The sequence below is a fragment of the Aptenodytes patagonicus genome, unplaced genomic scaffold, assembly GCF_965638725.1.
Source record: "Aptenodytes patagonicus unplaced genomic scaffold, bAptPat1.pri.cur scaffold_72, whole genome shotgun sequence".
In the NCBI taxonomy this organism is placed as follows: Eukaryota; Metazoa; Chordata; class Aves; order Sphenisciformes; family Spheniscidae; genus Aptenodytes; species Aptenodytes patagonicus.
The window spans coordinates 454,182-474,996 of NW_027472021.1; the positions used below are offsets into that span (position 1 = coordinate 454,182).

The 20,815-nt window shown below is 48.9% G+C and overlaps 1 protein-coding gene across 1 annotated transcript in view; it reads right to left on the reverse strand.

Moving 5' to 3' along the window:
• Positions 1 to 7,737: 7,737 nt before the first annotated feature.
• The window catches only part of LOC143173402 (ubiquitin carboxyl-terminal hydrolase 36-like), a 61,935-nt gene continuing 48,857 nt past the window's right edge, over positions 7,738 to 20,815 (reverse strand). The window contains 8 exon segments of the mRNA XM_076363623.1: positions 7,738 to 8,484; positions 14,835 to 14,973; positions 15,280 to 15,383; positions 15,651 to 15,762; positions 16,087 to 16,175; positions 16,590 to 16,660; positions 17,089 to 17,156; positions 17,813 to 17,915. Of these exon segments, the coding sequence (XP_076219738.1) occupies positions 7,738 to 8,484; positions 14,835 to 14,973; positions 15,280 to 15,383; positions 15,651 to 15,762; positions 16,087 to 16,175; positions 16,590 to 16,660; positions 17,089 to 17,156; positions 17,813 to 17,915 (1,433 nt within the window).

Here is a 20,815-nt window from a genome sequence, read left to right on the forward strand (position 1 = left end):
GAATCAGGCAAACCCCGGATCAGGGGAGTCATTCTATCGGGGTTAGCAATTAATAGCATCGGGGAAGGTTGTTGAGGGAGTAAACGCCTATCATGCATTAACTGAAGACAAGCAGCCTTCTGCAAACTCTCGATCAAATGGTTTAGAATTGGGGTTTCGATGCATACTGGATCTCCCCTTTCCAAGGGGTCTAGACCCCCTGCCCAATAAGCAGTTCGTTGAGTTAACGACCACGGCTCTCTTGGGTCATCAGTAGTTAGGAAAACCCCTGGCCCCCAGTACCCCTGGGCCTCCTCTTCCAACAACAGAACTCGATCACCACCGGTCAGCGATACTCTCCATACATATTGTGTCTCAGTTTCTTGGGCTAACCTGGTGTATTTTTCCTGGATTTTCGACATTTTGGCTGCCAAGTACGGCACCGTCCAGATAGTAATTTGCGGGGCTCCCGCACCTTGGCCATTATTGGCAGTCTCTGTCTTAATCACTGGCCTCATCACCACTTCCTCATTCTCGGGGTAAAACATTTCTCGGTCAATTTCTAGCTCCTTAATCGGATACAATGGTCTTAGGCTCTGGTTTTTGGCCAACAGTGCCAAGCTCATAAATACTGGCACACTATCCAGAACAGAATTAAGATTTGTCCAATCCGGAGATTCTTGTCCCCCTTCCTCTAATTCGGACCGTAAAATTCTTTCTCGGTCCAAGGCATCTGACAGAGCCACGCGGAGTCGCTGAGTGGTATTACGTTCAGCAGTCAGTTGGCTCCGCAGGATTTCCACTTGTTCTTGCAAAGATTTAACCATTTCATCATTAGTTTGTTTAACCAGGTGCCTCTCCTTCTGGCCTGCCACTAGTGCTGCTCCCAACACAGCACACACCGTGGCTTTCCCTTTTCCTGGTCGCGCCTTTTGTTCCTTCATAAGGGTTGTAATTTTATCTGCTACAGCTTTCAGGTCATGCCAACTAATATGGGCCCATGCCATCCCTGGTGGGGAAGGGCACGCCTTATATTCCTTTAACTTTTCAATAACGGGAGCAGTCAAGCACCGGCATTTCCCAGGCAGCCATGGCTTGCACTGCTGAAACCTCCCCCGGCTTATCGCTGAGAGGTCACTTCCCGGCTCTCCCTGCCCACACTCACCGGGTGGAGAGTCGGTGTCCCTTAGGACCTTCCAACACTGAGGGGATCCTGTCCGTGATGCCAATTTATATGTCATGTGTCACACGGACTCAGGTGGCCACAGAGCCCCAATGACAAAGTACGATTGACTCAAAGAAAGTAGATCTAACAATACTTTTTAATACACATTAAAAGCGGCGTACAAATGATTATAAGAAAAAGAAAGATAACGTAACACTAACACATCGGTAATATCATGATTTGACAAAGTCATCACACTTACAGAGTAACAGGCAACAGACTATAGAAAGTAATGATTCTCGGACACGATGAGAACCGGCAGGAGAGACCGTCACTGTCTGAGGTCAAGTCCTCGTCATCGGTTCACTCATCCCCTACTACTTATATAGTCTGTTGGTCAGGTATATTTTAGAATTCAATCCTTACTTCTAGCAATCTCAGCTTCTAGTCAGTTGTGTTTATTAACTCAGCTACATGCCTTTTTGAACTCTTGCCTACTTGCGGTTTCTGCTCTACTAAGTTGCTTAGCAATGGCTTCACAGGTGCAAGCCACTAAAACTGCAAGCCGTATATGCCATTTGAGAAGAGGCCTTATACCAAGTCTTTTTCAGGCCTAGGAGAGCAAAAGTCAATTCATGAGTTGAGGACTATCAAGCAACACATAGACGCTCCCGTCCACATATTCCTTCTCCTAATCCTCAATCTCATCCGATTCCTCTCCTTCCGACCACTCTTCCAAAGGCTCATAAGGACTTATCCATGCTTGCATGGACACAAATAATTTCCCTATCAATTTAACTACTAGACTCTTGATAATGCAGAAACCAATTATTAAAGCACTTAACAGTAGTATTCCTATCCCCATCCATCGCAAGATGGACCCAATCCATCCACCTAACCACCATTGCCAGTTAGTCAACCAAGTTGGCATCCATTTCGCATCTTCACTAATCCAATTTAAAACTTGAGTATTCTTTTTAAGATTAACTAATGTGCCTCTAAGTCCACTTGAGAAAAATACAACAGTCTTCCGTAGCATTATCTTGTAGGAAACCACACAATCCGCCTTCTTTGAGAAGTATATAATCCAATGCCAATTGATGAGATTCCAATCGGAGTTGTATTCGATCCAATGCCAAAGCAATTTCTTCAAACGCTCGATCCGTGAGATTCGCTCGTTCTGCCAAAGCCTGAGTTAAGTTTTGTATCAATACATCATGTCGAATTACATGAATTGCTGGTGCTAATAAAATTAAAAACCCTTTTAATATGTCGTTTGCCGTTGTTGCTTGCTTTTGTCTATCCAAATTCGAATCCTCTTGAATCTATAAGTCAGGACATAAGGTAATGATACCATGAGTATAATGCATTCCTGGAATCCTAGGAGGTGTCATAGTATATGCCTTACCAGTATCACAAAGCCAAACCAGTTCATTAAGGATATATATTCCTTCCTCATCACATTTGACAATACCATATGGTTGTGTTGGAATTTCCCAATTTTTCTGCATTCCTAAGAATCTACGCCTATATGGGCCAGGTTGTCCGTAACACATCATAATATATCAATATTCCAATAAAAGACGATCATATTGTGGCTAATCCACATCCCAATTCCAAATCCCCCTTTCAGGTTCATTTTCCGTACAATTACCACAGTTGCCAGAAGAGTCATTGTCTTTAAATGAAGATCGACTACAATAAATTTTGGATGAATCAAGAACGTTGGTTTGTATGGTGGGATACCACCATTCAATAGTTGGAGTTTTACACTTATTATCATCGTTATTTGTATTTGTGTTATATGTAATCGATAAATTGTGTGGGACTAAATATTCCATATAAGACCACAAGCAGGAGTATCCATATGCTGGAACCAGAGAACGATCACATACTGCCATATTATTATTAAAAGGATGCAAATCAATGAAGCCTCTTGATCCGAAGTAGGCTTTACCTGTACTATTAATCTCAAAATGTAACTTGCACAATTTAAAAAGAGTTAAATTGTGCCCATCTTGTATTCTTGCATGTTGTCCTCCGTATTGTAGAAAAGACTTATCAGGACAGTAATCAATAGTCACATTTTTGCCATTCACTCTAGATATTAATTCCCCAAATGAAAACCAATACAAGGATTCATTTACGTTTTTCGGTACACAACTTGTCCAAAAATCTTCAGGACATTCTGAAGTTAAGTTTGTCGGATTTGGAAATCTAATTCCAAAAGGATGTTGTGAGATACTGGTTAATAAAATAATAGGAATTTCACTCCGCTCAGTTAAAGATTGGAACCATGCATTAGTAGCATATTGAACTGGAATTTCTCCAGAAGCCTTATACAGAGCTTCTGAAGTGTGATTATAATATTTATCAATAACATCAGACCCTACTGGAACTCCATAAAATTTGATTCCCTCTTCAGCACTATATATGGCAGGAATACAAGCGATCACTCCTCTGTCCTCAGACATATTTTTAAGTCTCAAGTGATGTTTTGTTAAAGACGAAACTAATCGAAGCTAGGTATTGTTAGACAAATGATGATTCAAATGATATCTTTGCAATTAAGCGTCCAAGGAGAATGTTGAATCAAGATCACCAAAACTAGGATCCAGATCAGTATCACACAGTATCTCATCCAGCACACTAGATTCATACTGCTGATAGCCAGTGTCTCCTTCAGTACACGCTTCTGAAAGCCAAATGATATCGTTTCGGAAGGTAAGTGCTCTATTTTCTGCTTCTGTTTTTTCCAATTTTAATCTACACAATTCTAGCTCAGTTTGCAATTGTCTATTCAATGCTCTGGCTTTGATCAGTTCCTGTACTATTGTCCAAGGGAGTCTCCAAGGCAAAGATTTGAGTTGGAGAATCCGATGGTCAGTTTGAAAGTGTAAAGTAAGCAGTGAACCACAGGTCCACAAAGAGGATGCAAAAGATCTTCAAATCACGTCTGTTGGTCTTCCATCCAACCCAGGATTAGCAATGATACGCCATCTGTTCCATTCGTTAGTAATCAGATCACACGGTCGAGATAATCTTACATACTCTTTGTTAAAGTCTTCCCATCTTACTTCTGGGTGTTCCGGATCCACTAAGGCTTTAAGAAGAAATGTAAAACCAAAGCCTTATCCACACTTATGTCTTGTTCGAGGAGATCATTCCAGATCTCCCCTTGGGTAAGCCTGTATTGCAACTCCGCACCAGTCTGGTGGTAATTTTATAAATAAAATCATTTTCAGTCCCTATTAGCACAACATTATATAAAGGTTTGAAATCCACAACTATTCCTGATCTCCACTGTTTTTCATCAGTTTTCTGTTTAAATAACACTTTATCGCCTATTGATAATCGCCATGGTTGTTCATCCTGTTCAGAGAGGTACACAGCTTCTCCAGGTTGAAAAACCATGTCTATAGGGATTCCCATCTTTAAAGCATGACGATTCATTCGCCACTTTATGGTAGGAAAATCAGTGCTACGCAGCTTAAAGAGCTTTATAAACCGTTTAACCTCTGCATTAGCTCTTTCAACTACCCCATTAGCTTCCGGAGAATGTGGTAGATGACATTGCCAAATAATCCCTTCTTGTTGGGCCCATTCCTTAACAATTTTCCCAACGAAGGGTCCTCCATTATCTGATTGAATAAACTGAGGAGTAGGTGTAGCAATAAACCATTTAATCAACGAATCCCTCACGTGCTGTGACGATTGAGCTTTAGTAGGACTTAATCGAAGAAGTCCAGTGACCACATCAATTCCTACCAGAACATAGGAATATCCACGACCTTTCATGGGACCAATATAGTCAGTTTGCCACATTTCAAAGCGTCCCCTATTCTGCTTCAACCGATGGGGAATTACACCCTCAATTTCCTTAGCTCTCCGTGGGTTACACTTCATACAGTTTTTTAATAGCGATTCAACCTGGTCACTACTAAAAGGAATCTGTAATTTCTTACATCTCCTTATTAATGCCTCTCTCCCCTCTTGTCCAAATTTCTTATGCCAGAATTCCAGCAACCGGGCTACATCATCATTTCCTTCTTTCTCTTCAGCCACATTGGCCTGACGGATCATTGTCTGTCTAACTTTCTTAATTTCATTGTCCACCTTTTCATTTCCATACTGTACCCAGCTGTCTATCTTTCCATGTGATCCAATCCATGCAATCTTTAACTTTTCAGTAGGAATCTTTTCCCACAAATCCCAATGAGCAATATTAACAACTTCTCCTGCCTGCTTTCTAGCTTTCCAACGTTCTATCCAATCAGTGACCCCTTTGAATACTGACTATCTGTTACATCTGGCACCAAGTTGTGAAGCCATATATAACGTGTATATTTCACCCCGCTGTTCTGTACCTTCTCCCGTTTCAGTGTATACCTCACCCTGCAGTGATATTACTGCTGCTATGAATTTACCAAAATCTGCCGTCCTCCCTCCATCAATGAACCACGTCTCGCTTTCTTGTAGATCTTCTAGCAGTATCTTTTTCCCAACATATTGTTGTCCATCTGCTTTACCCATCCAAGTTACTTCTTGTTCTAGTACGTCAGTATTCTTACTACCTATAACCTCTATTATATCAACTGCTGATTGTAAGGCCTCTATGGCCATCAAAAGCTGAATTCGTGTAGACATTGTGGCACTTGTCTTACCCAGTTCTTGTTGTGTTTTCAACATCTGAATTATTCTTATTGGACCTTTGAGTATTACTACCAGTTGTCCTTCTGGATTATCTATCCATTCAATGACAGACTCTAATATGTTTTTGACCGCTAACACCATTTTCCAAAAGGTACCATAATTATGCTCAGACTGTTTCCATCCTCTCCTAAAGAACATCATAATGGCTCCCCGCTGGGAGACCTTTGCCTGCCATCCAAAGGAGGAAATCTGTCACTCAATTTCTATAGGTATCTTAGGATCATATTTAGCTAAAGTAGTACTTTCTAGTAACAATATTATAATTTATTCTAACAATTTCTGATAAGTCAATGTCCACTCCCATTGAACCTTTTTCTGTAATAAATTATAGAAAGGTCTAGTAAGCTGAACATATCCTTGAATATGCTGTCTCCAAAACCCTAATTTTCCCAATAAAGTTTGAAGTTCCTTTTTATCTGCAGGGGCCTTCAATTGACTAATCTCTTTCTGTACAGTATCAGGAATAGAAAAACCCTTCTCCTGAATTATAACCCCTAAAAATTTTACTTTTGCTCCAGGTCCCTGTATTTTCTCATGGTTTACTTTTAATTTATTCTTTCCCAAATGTTCTGCTATTTTTAACACAGCATTTTTTACTTCATCATCATGTTCTCCAGTAATTAGAATATCATCAATATATTGGTAAATTTTAACTTTTCCTAAATCTAATTCCTCTAAGAGTGATTTCAGCACATTATGAGCTAATGTAGGGCTATGTTTGTACCCTTGAGGCAGTCCTGTAGGCTGATATTGGGTACCATCGAAAGAAAAAGCAAAATATGTTCTACATTCTACTGCTAATGGGATTGAACTGAACGTATCCGAGACATTCACCACAGCAAAACTTTTAGTGTTATCTTCTTGTAGTGCGCTTAAAATTCCTACTAAATCTGCAGTAGCAACATGGATATTGGGAGTAACCGAGTTGATAGCTTGGACATCAACAGTCAGTCACCATGTCCCATCCTTTTTCTTAACAGGCCATACCGAACTATTATAAGGACTACTGGCCTTTTCAATTAATCCCTTATCTAACCATTCCCTAATTACTTTACGAGTCCCTTCAGTAGATCTGGGAGGTAAGCGATACTGTTTTCTATTAATGATTCAGGTAGGTTCGGGAACTGTAATTTCTTGTAAAATGGTAGTCATCCCAAAAATATAATCTTTCCCTTCTATTTTCCACTGTTGATTTTCCAGATCCTTCATCCCCAATAAATTAAACTCAACTCTAGCCACTAGGACCTCCATGGTCTCTAGTCCCTGTCCTATACCTGTTTCTATCAGGCCATCATAGGCCTCTACTAATCGTCCTGCAATACCTTGAATTCTATGCTTCCGGTTAAGCCTTTTCCCTTCCAAATTATAAAAATCCTTAATTCTTAATATCATTCTAGAAGCTCCTGTATCTACCAAAAATTTAATGTTTTGCCCTTTAAGACCAATACCCTCTATCCAAATCATTCCTCTATCTTTTTGGGCCTGAGGGCTAGGCCCTTCCTCTAGTTTAAATGTGCAGGAGCATCTGGCAGAGATAAGTTGATCAGGCTGACATCTTGTGATAATTGTTCCACCTGATCTGCTGCTTGGGCTCAGTTCCCATAATTAGCGGTTGCCTGCTCAACTACCAGTTGTGCAACTCATTGATTATTTCCTGCATTTTGTTTTTGCATCACATCATTATTATTTCTATTCTCTCGTAGTTTCTGCAACGCGTTTTTGAGATTGGATGTGGGGGTTCCATCAAGTTTTTCCATATTAGCTCCTTTAGCTAACAGTTCCTGCCAAATTTCTAATTGGGTCATATCCCGCAAGCGCTTCATCTGTTTCCCTTTAACCTGCACTGCTACCATACTAGGCTTAGCTGTCATATTAATTAATTAAGTTGTCATATTAATTAACGCTCGCGCCATTTCCCCAAATGTAGGGACATTTCCTCCAGCCCACTGGGATTTTTCACTTAACAGCAAAAATTTAACCATTCCAGTGGTAGCTGAAGCTATTTGGCTGATGTCGTCACCATTGACCACCAGATCCCATGGATCGTCTGGTCGTACCCCCTGAGTGGTCACCCATCGATAGATGCACAACCTCCTTAGAGCTGGCTCAACATCGGTTGGACCATCAATCTTTTTCAGAGCTGGGGCTTCCAGTGCACCATTATCTTCCAAACTCACTGCAATCCAGTAAAGCAGACTCTTTTCCCCTGGCCTCACCAAGGATTTGGGATTCCACCATAACCCTAAATTGATTGCATTCGCTTCTTCATTATCTAAACTAATGTTCTGCCCGCCGGTTTCCCACACTCGGGTAATCCAATCTAATGGACCTTCTCCGCTTTTAATGCAAAATTGGTCAGCTATATTCTGAGCATCTGTTGGTGAGTAAGGTGTTCGTTTAATCACTGTCCTTAAGCTACCCTGGGTGTCAGAGGTAGTCTGAATGACCTGAACCGGGTTAGCTATGTCAGAATCGGAATCATTCCAGATATCCCCCTCCCAGCACTCTAGGCTCACAGCTGCTTTTGCTATTCCCTGCATGACTGGAGTCGAACGCTGGTTAAGCTGTTTCTCCAGTTTCTCAATTTGTTCTTCTAAGTGCTCCTTTGCATTAACTGCCAATCTTGTCTGCTGATAGAGAGTGAGATACAGAGCCAATAATCTCCGTGCTAACCATCCTTTACCTTTTCCTGGTTTCCCTGGTTTTCCTTCTATCAGAAAATGCAAAACCTGACCAATGGTTCCTGATTCTGGAACATCTCCTGCCAATAGTCTGATCGCTCCATGTTCATTGCGCCACCCTATTGGTGCTCCAAGATATTCTACAGACCACGCATCAATCAATTTTCTTTGAGCTGATGAAACAATGGGAAGTCCAGAGGCCCCCTCTGCATGTTCCCACAATGCTGGAGCCTTTTTCCTTCCCCATCTGTATTCATCAGCTCTTGGACCGGGACCCACCTCCCCAGATGGTGATCCTTGCTTCCATTTGCGCTTCCCCCCGGCAGGGTTACTTGGCCCTGCTTCCTCCGCCATCTCTCTTGGATTTCTTACGTTGGCTTATGGGGGTTGCTGGCGATCCCAATTTATGGGTCGGGGGTTCTCAATGAATGCTCTTATAAAAGAACCAGGCTACTATAATGACTACCACCAGGGCTAAGATTTGAGATGTGGCAAACAGACCGCAATGCAATTCTTGTCCTACGCATGTACCATTGGTGGTGTTATTCATCTAAAACAAAAATTCACAATTAACATCACAGCCTCATCACCGTTCTAATTCGTATCCCACTTCTGACACCGATTAATCACACTATGTCACAGGGACTCAGGTGGCCACAGTGCCCCAATGACAAAGTACGATTGACTCAAAGAAAGTAGATCTAACAATACTTTTTAATACACATTAAAAGCATCGTACAAATGATTATAAGAAAAAGAAAGATAACGTAACACTAACACATCGGTAATATCATGATTTGACAAAGTCATCACACTTACAGAGTAACAGGCAACAGACTATAGAAAGTAATGATTCTTGGACACGATGAGAACCGGCAGGAGAGACCGTCACTGTCTGAGGTCAAGTCCTCGTCATCGGTTCACTCATCCCCTACTACTTATATAGTCTGTTGGTCAGGTATATTTTAGAATTCAATCCTTACTTCTAGCAATCTCAGCTTCTAGTCAGTTGTGTTTATTAACTCAGCTACATGCCTTTTTGAACTCTTGCCTACTTGCGGTTTCTGCTCTACTAAGTTGCTTAGCAATGGCTTCACAGGTGCAAGCCACTAAAACTGCAAGCCGTATATGCCATTTGAGAAGAGGCCTTATACCAAGTCTTTTTCAGGCCTAGGAGAGCAAAAGTCAATTCATAAGTTGAGGACTATCAAGCAACACGTAGACGCTCCCGTCCACATCACGCCCACCTACGAGAAGGGGAGAGTGACCAAGGTCTGCAAATCCCCTCGATGTGGATTAAGGTGAGATAACACTCAAGGTCCATACACCAACATCAACTTTAATGGAACAAACACTCTATAAGCATTAACCCTCTGCATATTAATATGTCACATAAGCTAAGCAGCTTTATGAGAAGTTGAGATAGGCCTTGCGTTACTTAGCAATATCAAGGGCAAAGAAAGAGAGAGGGAAAGAAAAAGAGAGCTAGAGAGAGAGAGACAGAGAGAGAGATCACCAATCCTGGATCCAGCGTTGGACCTGCCAACAGCGGGTGTGGTGTAGAGAGTGCCCCAGGAGGCTTGTATGCGTCCCTATTTATTGGCCCCAGTCCAAGGCTTCTGGACTCTTCTCTCATCCCGGTTTCAGGAGTGGTTGAGACATCAGTCAGTCAAGGAGAGTGACACTAGGCCCCTCCCCATGGCTGGCTTCTGGAGCTTTCTCTTGAGGCATTGTCTGTGCTCACAGCACAGTTACATGGGCTTTGTCCCTTACAGTGGCACAGGGCAGGAGCTGGCCAGGGTGTGGAGGAAGGAAAAATACTGGTGAGGAGCCGGCATAGGGACAGAGCGGGAAAGAGATAGAGGGGAAGGGGGACAGCGGGGTGCAGGAATAAAAATAGTGATAAGCAGCAGGACAGAGGGACACAAAGAGAAGAAGAGCAGGAAGGAGGACAGAGGGACAGACTGACACAGGCAGGGTGAGGGAGCGGGCCGGGGGGCAGAGAGACAGAAAAGGTGCCAGGAGACTGGGACAGGGAGCAGGACAGAGGGGCAGAGGGGAAAGGGTGAGAGGGAAAAGGAAGAGGAGAGAGAAAGGGAGAGGCACAGATGGAGAGTGGGACACAGAGCAAGAGAAGGACGGGAAACACTCCAGCGAGCCTGAGAAACAGAGGGATGTGGATCAGGACAAGGAGGTGGAGAAGGACAGAACAGCGATGGCCTCCAGGGTGGAGACGGAGGAAGGGCAAAAGGGGATGGGGAGCAGGACAGAGGCCCGGAGAGGAGAAGGCGCAGCCATCTGAGCAGGGGATACAGGCAGGAAAGAGGGGACAGAGAGAAAAAAGAAGGCCAGGAAGCAGGACATGGTGATAGAAAAAAGAGGACAGGGAGCGGGGGAGAGAGATTTAGAAAAAGAAAAAAATAGCAACAGGCTGTAGGACACACAGGGAGGAAAATACAGACAGGGAGTCAGAGAGAGAGAGAGAGAGAGAGAGAGAGAAAGAAAAAAATAGTTCTGGGCTAAAGGAGGAGAGGGAGGAATTAGGGAGCCGGACAGAGAGTGATGGGGAGAGACCAAAAATAGCAATTATGGGCAACTGCCCCCCTGCTCACCCGCCGGCCTGTGCGGGAGCTGCAGATTATGCACTGCCATGGCCGCATGCCTCGTCCTGGCCCTCTGATGGGAGCAGGATGGGACCCAATCAGTGGCAGCCTCAGCACTCAGCCCATGGCCCCTCCGTGCCAGCCGCACGGGAAGGGTTCTGACCTCCAGGGCTCGGCAGGGCCTGCCGGGCAGTCGCGCTCCCCCCAGCAGCCCTCAGCAGGGACTGCTCCCACCTCTCTCCCCAAACCCTCACCTCGGCCTGGTCCCTGCCGGTCGCTGGCAGCCCCCGCCGTGCCTCCCCTGCCTGCACGCTCCCTGCGCTGTGTGCCAAGGAACTGAACACTGGGACAACTGGGATCAGCGCAATGCTGCCAGGGGCTGCATCCAAGGTGCCCCCCATACCAGGCGGCACACTGAGCCCCCGCTCTCCACTGCCCCATTGACCCCTCTTGGAGCCAGCACTGCTGTACAAGGTCAAAGCCACGGCCATGCCCAGAAGGGCTGAGCATCACGTCCTTCATGCCCCACATCCCCACGCTGCTCCAGAGGAGACCAAGCAGAAGCCAGGTCTCCTGCTGCGGCCCCCAGCCTGGCCACGTCCCCACCTGGCAGCCGAGCATCTCCCGCAGCTGAGTGGCCCCAGCAGAGCAAACCCCCTGGCAGGCAGAGAGCACTGTCGGCCTTCGCTGCCCAGGCACGGCCCCGATGGAGGAATGGCAGATGGGGCAGCCCTGAGCCCTTGGGCCCTGGAGAACACCGCTGCCCATCTCATGGGCCAGGAAGCGCAAGTGCAGGCAGGCCAGGTCACTTGTTCCAAGTCACCAGCTCCGGTGACATGACTCCCAGCCCCTCCGGCACCCCCAGCCCCTCCGGCACCCCATGCCCAAGGCAGAGGCACATCTGGCTCCCCCTGCGCCGCCTGGAAACGGAGCCCTGGGCTCCAGCTGCTCCGGCCCTGCTCCAGGGGAGAACCGGTTACAGGGGCATGAGCAAGGGCAGAGGGGCTATGGGGAGGCACAGATGGATGTGGTAGGCATTCCCCACGCTACAGAGTGGGGATCCCAGCCCCACAGGGCCAGGACCCCACACTGCACACACCCAGCTCCCTCCTACCAAGGGCAGAACGCAAGTCTTTGGGCTCATCGGCTGCCTCGGGTGCACCTGGCACTGCAGGGCGTCAGCCACCACCACACCACCATGTCTCCACCAAGGGCCCAGCCTGGACACGGGCTGCTCCATCCGCAGCAGCTGGGGAAGGTTTCCGGCAGCACCTGGTGCCCCAGGCTCTCCCCAGGCTCCGAGCGCCCACAGGGAGGGAGCTGGCTGAGGGGCCTCCCAGCTCCAAAGAGCATCCAGGGGAAAGACAAGAAGCAGCAAGAAGGCCAGGAATCACACGCTGCAGGAGACAGATTTGTGTTGTGTGGGAAGAGAAGACGGGAGCTCATCCCAGGATGAAACCTGCTCCCCTGAGCCCAGCGCTGGGGTCACACAAGACAAGGCCGATCCACATGAGCTACACAGGGGTCTCAGGCTGGGAGCCGAGAGGTGCCAGGGCTGCAGGCAGCACAGCCTGGGAGGAGGCTGCCTCGGCAGGGTGGACTCTGGGTGCCTGCAGGACAGGCACCTGCCAAGGGCAGCAGGGCAGGCCGAGCCACAGGCAACCACTGCTCAGCCATGCTGCGCCTACTCAGGGGACAGTGAGACAGACGGGGCCACCAAGACAGACGGTGACTCAGCAGCTGAGTCATGGCTGAGTCGGCACCTTGGGACGGGCAGTGAGTCATGAGTGCCCCGGAAAGCTGAGGCCGATGAGAGCGTGACGGGAAACCTCAGCCCTGCTCCTGGAGCAGGCACAGAGGATCCTGCAGTCCAGAAGCACCGGCTTGAGCACCAGCTCTGAAAATTCAGTGCTCCATTTTGTCTAGAAATCTCCCTGTCTCCAATGTGCTTCGTTGCATGCCGTGCTGAGCAGCAAGTCCAGGCAGAGCCAGGGCACACGGGGCAGCAGCCAGATGCTGCGGGGTTGCCCCTGTGGAGCAGAAACATCGGGAGTGGGGTCTGGAAGGGGCGAGGGGAGCCTGGGAATCTGTCAGGAGCATCCTGGCTCAGGAGCAGGGGATGGGGCAGGGACGTGCAGAGGTTGGGGCTGCCTAAGTGTTTGGGGATGTTACCTCTCCAGCTGAGCCTGGGAAAGGCCCTGCAAAGGAGAGCATCAGGAACTGGGGCAGGTCTGTTTGTTTAACATGTTAAATTTTAATAAGAGCATTATTCACAGAAAGAGGAATCCAGATCCCAATGCTGCCAAGCCCTCCCCTGGGCTTGTGAACACTAACCCGAACCGAAACCCAAACACCCTAACCTGAACCCTAACCCTACATGAACCCAAACCCTAATGCTAACCTGAACCCTAAAGCTAACCCAAACCCTAACCCTAAACCCTAACTGTAACCCAAACCCTAACCCTTAGCCCTAACCCTAACTCCTAACCCCAATGCCAACCCCTAACCCTAACCCCTAACCATAACCCTAACCCTAAACCCTAACCCTTAACACTAAACCTAACCCTAATACCCTAACCCCTAATCCTAACCCTAATCCCTAACCGCAACCCTAACCCCTAACTCCTAACCCTAACCCCTAACTCTAACCCTAACCTACCCCCTAACCCTAACCTCCTAACCCTAACCCCAATCCCAATCCCTAAACCCTAATCCCATCCCCTACCCCCTAACCCTAACCCCCTGACCCTCACCCCTAACCCCTAACCCTAACCTCAACCCTAAACCCTAACGCTAACCCCAACCCTAACCCCTAACCCCTAACCCCCTAACCCTAACACCTAAACCCTAAACCCTAACACTAACCCCAACCCTAATCCCTAACCCTAACCCCTAACCCCAACTGTAACCCCTAACCCTATCTCTGATCCCTAACCCTAACCCTCATGCCTCCCGCATCCAGGTGGGCCAACGGTTTTACTGCGACTTGCACAGCGGGAGGTGGGCTGGGGGTGCAGCCCTGTCAGGGCAGGGAGAGGCAGAGCCGGGCAGGGAGCTCGAGTGGTCCAGGAGAAGGGCAAGAGGGTTTGGAGTATCCCTGGGCCATGCCCAGGAGACGAACACCAGCCCTGGTGCCACCAGCTCTGCAGCATGGGCTGGTGTCCACCTCCCCACAGGGCCGGTGCGTGGCACATTAACACGGGCACAGAAGGCAGCTGCGGGAAGGAGAGCAGCTTCTTGGGACTCCGGGCTGCATCACCGGGCAGCGCTGTGTCCGTGTGGGTGGCTTTGAGGGGCAGTTTGGGGGACAGAGACCCAGCAGGCAGCTTCAGCCCTGTCCCAAATGTGCTGCGGGCCACAGGGACTCTGACCTCCTCTGGCCCCGGCAGCTTCTTCCCCAGCAGCATGTCTGGTCTCGAGACAAAGAGAAAGAGAGAAGTTCAGCGAGGAGACAATTCAAGGAGCCAAGGACACAGAGCGATACTGCCCTCCCCATCCCTCCCCAGGCCCACACAGGAACCCTTGGCTCAGCAGGATCCTTCCTGCAAACTGTCCTCCCTCACACCTGCCCATTCGCAGCACTGTGCCTGCCTCCCTGCGAAGCTGCAGCCCACATGCCCTTGCAGAGCAGACAGAGGGGCAGCAGCTCCCAGCTCCCGGGAGCGATGGCCGAGAGCATCCTTCAGGACTCACCCGACCCATCACCGGTGAAAACAGGGGTCTGTTGCTCACAGTTTTCTTGACCTGATCGGAGATGCTGCCAGTGTGGCCAGGCAGGCTGGAGGCAGCTTTGGCAACGGGCCCCTCCGAGCTCTTCTTGGGGCTGGGGATTCTGGTGAAGGCAGAGAAGTGCACGTGTTAACTGCAAGGGTTTGAGCAACTGGAACGCTCTTGTCAGAGATGCACGCAAGGAACAGGAGCCAGAAGCTCCAAGGAGGCGAGGTGCTCTTGATCTACAGCAAAACCATGACAAGGGGCTGGACCTCTCCCTGCCACCCTTCTCCAAGCCAGCACACGCACATGGGCATTGGGGCTACTTGGGCCAAGCTCCTTCCCGCACCCAGGCACGTGCTACCAGCCCTGTCCCAAATGCTGAGAGCAGGGGGCAGAGGGGCCGGGAGACACAGGGTGCTCTCACCTCAGGTAGAACAGCACGTAGGCCTGCTGGTTGAGGACCACTTTGATGTTGCTAGAGCATACCAGGTCATCATTGTCCATTTGATACCACTGCCCATTGTTGGCCTGCAGAAGAAGAGAGAACAGGGCCGGGCTGTGGCCGGGGACCCTCCTGGCCTGAAGAGCAGCAGGAACAGTGCCCATTGGCAGAGCTCCTCTCCCCAAAACCCACAGGTGGCCCAGGGCAGGCAAGGGGACTCTGCGAGAGCAGACCTCCACGCTTCCTGCGGCAGAGCACAGCCTGTACCCCCCATCCAGTGCTCCACACCACGCTCTAGGCAGCAGGACCTCAGGCCAGGAGACAGGCCCAGCTCTGGATTGCCAAGCACTCACCTTTGTGATTTTGCCTCCACTGAAGTTGGCAAAGCGCTTCAGCGAGAGTGTGAGAACATTGGAGGCTCGGTGGATGGTGAAGCGTTTGCTGGCCGGCACTTTCTTCTTGCATCTGCACAGGAAGAGCTCGGGCTATTCAAGCTGTTCCACCACCCAGATGATTGCCAGCCCTGGCCAAGTGGCAAACCCCACAGAAATGACCCTGCTGACACCAGGCACCGCTCCAGGGCACCTGCTCACAGCCATGTCTGCTGGCCCAGGTCCTCCTCACGACAGGAGGGAGTTGAGGAGTGGCAGGCTTCATCTCAGGCTTCCATGGCCACATACCTCACCATAGCCATGGAACAGGTAGAGAAGCCCTCCTGTACTGTGGCAGGCTTTCCACCTGCTTCCCACCAGCACACCCACGGGCCCCTTCCTGCACGCAGCCCCACACACTCATTTGGCACACATGTAGGTGTTCTCCCTGCCCAGCACGTCTGACTTCACAAACGGCTCCAGTGCCCGCACTATGTTTGTGGCTGGCTGCAAGGACAGAGGAGAGGTCAAGGCACGGGTGGCCTGTCCACGCAACAGCTCGGCTCCCTGCTGAGACGCTAGCCCTGAGAGATAACACAGAGCATGAGTACAGGGCCACAGACTACACCAAACCCGTGAGCCTGCCACCAGCTAGGCAATGGCCAGCAGGCTGTGAGGGACAGCTGCGCTGCCCCCCAACACCATGGAGCCTCAACGGAGGAGTTGTGGCTCACACTCAGGCAACAGGCACTGCTCTGTCAGACAGAGAAGGCAGCACAACAACGGAAGCTGCTTCCCTCTTGCCTGCACCGTGCCTTGACACTGGCAGGTTAAGGAGCCTGGAGAGCAGTAATGGGGCAGTTGCAGGAACATCCCCAACGAGAGCAGAGCTCCTCCCCATCCCCGACCCTGCTGCAGTACCCTGATCTCCAGCACCAGGCCCAGGTAAGGGTCATAGGTGTCCGAGACACTCTTGCACGCCGAGCACTTCACTGCAAAAGAAAGAGTCATGAGCACACCCTGGCACAACACCTGCACCCGCCAACATCCCAGCACAGTGCAGGCAGCTGCAGTATTCCCCCTCTCTGGGTTTGGGCTCTAGGGTCTCAGCACCAGGATTCACAGCCTGGCAAGGATGAAGGCTGGCAATTTCACTATGTGCTGGGACAGCAAGTGTTGCTAGATAGCTGGCAAAACGGGTTCCTTTGCTGGTGGCAATGAGCTGGGGACACACAGCCAACAGCTTTTTCCATCGCCACAACAGGGGTCACAACCCGCAGGTATCGCAAGACTGACCAACTGCAGCTCTGGATAATTTACACACGCTTAGCAATTTTCCCAAAAGATTTTTCCTGCAAGGCCCTCAGGGAAACAGCAGCCCTGAGAGTCACAGGCCCAGGACCTGGCAGGCAGCACTCACCACGGGACCGCAGGTAACCACCAAAGTTCTGGTGAACCAGCGTCGTGGCCTGGGTCTGGCGATCCAACCTAGAGACAGCAGCACCGGATCTCAAACTGCCCCTCCGCAATGGCCACTCCTGCAGGCTACTGCTGTGTCCTCAGGACAGCTCCCCCTTACGCGCTCTGGCCAGCGGACGGGCTGCAGAGCTCCGGCAGTGGAGGGAAGTCGCAGCTTCTGCCAGTCTGCTCTCCCAATGCCGGAGCTCAAAGGGTGGCACAAGTCTCCAATGTGCACCTTCCTCTAGAAGAAGCAGAAACTCCTGGCCAGAGCTCAGAGCTGGGTGCTACAGACAGAGGCAATGCAGGCTTCCCAGGACAGAGGGCCCAGGGGAAAGCTGCTCACCCACAGCCACAGAGCTGGGGCTGAACTAGCAAGCATGCCTGGATTCCTCGGCAATTGGGACAGGATCCAAACCCATAGCAGCCTCAGGACCTGGGGACAGGACCACAACTATGCTGGGACAGAAGAGTCAGAAGAAGGGAGAAGGCAGACAACAGCCCAGAGCTGTGTCACAGAGGGGCAGAGAGTTGGGCTATCCACCCGAGGCCCCTGGAGTCAGTACTCCCTCTATGAGTCTGACCTGGGGGACACGTTCACACCCCAGTCCCCTCCTGCAGGCGCAGGGGACCAGCGAGGGGACAGTGGAGGAGAGCAGCGACAGGCCGTCAGCGGCCCCACATACTTGGTACAGCCATTCAGGCAGGCCTTCTGCATGGTATCAACGGTGTAACACAGGAACTCGTGCACATCTTCCTGGCTGCCGAAGCAGATGTGCTGGGCAATCTCTGCAGGAGAGGCAGGAATCAGCCCCAATACGTGCTGCATCATATGCAGGCCCTCCCTCCCTCCCTCGGGGCAGGGACTCCGGGGTTTGAGCCCCCTCAAATCCAAAACAGATGTCAGACTCATGCCGGCCATGGGGGAAGCCCCATGCAGCCCATGAAGTCACCAGCCCCCGGCAGGCTCAGTGAGTCATCTCAGAAGAGCCATCTGCCAAGACCTGCCCCAATCTCAAAGGTTCTGCTCCTGCATAAGTCATAGAATCATAGAATAGTTTGGGTTGAAAGAGACCTTTAAAGGTCATCTAGTCCAAATCCTCTGAGCCCTTCCTCGCTCCCTCCATTTCTTCACCTTTTCCCCCACCTCCCCTTCATTCACTATCATCCTCACTTTAATAAACGAGTTTCAAGGCTGGTATGAAAAATTCTGAGCAGATCAAAATCCAAACGCGCCTTTGCCCATAATACTCTACCACTCCTCCCACCTACCTAGTCCTGTCCCAGCTTCTCTCTTTCACTTGTTTTTCTCCAAAACAGAGGCATGTCACATCCTAGAGAGAGGGAAAAACAACCCAAACCAAAAAACAATGGTTTTTGTAAGAAAGATCCAAAAGGAAGCAGGAGCTACAGTGCATATAACAGCCCTTTCAGGAGGAGGAGGAGTTTCAGGGAGAGTTTTCTGCCCACGAAGCCCCAGAGCCCCTGGGAAGAAAATCGATCATGACTACAGCCTCTGAAGACCCTTTTCCCCCTCCTGTTCTTACTCAGGGCCTACACCCAAGGCTTGAACGTGCAGGTTCTGCAGCTGCTGTAAAACCTGATCCAACACAGCCTGAACTGCATTAGTCCCCCCCAGGGCGCTAATTGTCTGCAGGCAATTTAGTGAGCGTGGACTGAAGCTCTCAGACTCCAGCAGCCACCTTGATATGGACCATCATTTAACCAGACCTGAAACACTGGAGGATCCGTGTGGTTTCACACTAGATACCAAAGCTGGGAAATTCCTCTAACACAACACTAACAAACAAACACAAACCTCCTTGGCTGTGAGAGCTACAGTATGAGCCCAGCGTCAAGCTGCCCTTCCATATTGGCATTACAGCTCCTAGTCTGTCCAGCATCTGTACAAACGTGTGCAGCATTACCTACAGAGATGACCATTTCAATGTAAGAGACAACTCCTGCGCACAAAGATCATGCAGGAAAAAAAGGGTTATTAGGCACTGTGCAAAGGCTGATGGAAAATCTGACTGCAAATATTCAACCTCTGGCTAGAAGCTACATAAGAACAAACTGCTTTGGTGAACATCAAAAAACATGCACGGCTTTCTCAAACTCTGGCCGGGGGGGCCGCTGCTCGGGGACTGGCTGGGCATTGGTTGGCAGGTGGTGAGCAATTGCATTGTGCATCACTTGCTTTGTATATACTTATTATTATGATTTTATTCTATTTCAATTATTAAACTGTTTTTATCTCAACCCATGAGTTTTCTCACTTTTACTCTTCCGATTCTCTCTCCCATCCCACTGGGGGAGGGGGAGTGAGCGAGCGGCTGTGTTGTGCTCAGTTGCCAACTGAGGTTAAACCACAACAACGTGCTATTTTAAAGCACGTTACAGTTAAAACAACAGTAGTGAGAAAATAGTCAAGAATTTGACTTGCAGAATGGGAGATGACTCGTGACTTTCTCAACAGCTTTTACTATTGATGAAGCTTACAACCACCTCACTATTTGGGAATGACATACTTTGTTAGTATTGGTCTGGTTAGAAACTCAGCAGGCTGGCTTGTTCATAACTGCAATTTTTCAATCAGAGGAAAGACAGAACGAAGGAAGAACTAAGCGGAAAGAAGGCCAGCAGGTACCACTTTCAACTAACTTTCACCTGGGTGCAGAAGGAAGCTTCCTTCTAAAAACAATTGCATCTCTGTCGGGATATTGGCTATTCTAGGAAGTGTCTTTTTTCCACCCTTTGCCTCACTAAAAAGCTTTTTGGCCCAGATGGTTTTCTCCTGCTGCAGAAATGTGAAAGTATGGGGAATCTTGCACATTTGTATAGGAAAGCTGTTGCCCACTTAGCTCTGTAGCTGTGAGGGTAGATGCTGCAATGGTCACGGTCACCTGCAAACAGCAGTTGTCTTTGCCTTATGCCCTAACATATCACAGACGAGCCACGTCATGAGAAAAACATGTTCAATTACAACTTCCTGGCTGGATGAGCAAGGACACCACTAGCGGGTCTGCAGGTCAGAAGCCCAATGCTGGTGCCACACCTCAGGCTCTTGACACATGAGAAGCTTAAAAGCGGGGCGGTTACTGTTGGAATGCCAAAAATAAAGGAGAAATATTGCTTGTGTGGGACTTAAAAAAAGAAAGGAAGAGCTTACTCTCTCTGTATTACATTTTCCAAACTGAAATGTAATATGTAAAAAGCAATCAAGACAGGATTAACAACTACCAACAAGTAAAACAGATTTCCTGGAATTATTCTGGAATCATATAATCCCTGTCCTAAGGAAGCTACCTGCCTTGAAGATGCAAGGCAGTGGCATTTCTGCGGTTGCTCACCTAGATTTTAGTTCATCAGTTAGCTCGCAGCCTGGGTTTTAAAAGAGGTTGTACTGGATAGAAGAGTCAGAGTTGAATTGAACTATCACATGAAGTTGAGGGGAGAATACAACAAAACATATTTACCACAAACTGCTATACACTTGACAAAACAGTAATCTATTTGGCATGGCAGACTTGCCATGATTTAGATGCTGCTAACATCTCTTGTCAGAAGCTGTCGTTATTTTGTGGGCTATTGTTATACTCATGAAACAGCCAGCCTTCACTGGCATGAGGACTGGAGTGAGACCCCTGTGATTTACTATGCTCACTGACTCAGTCTGCAGAAAATAA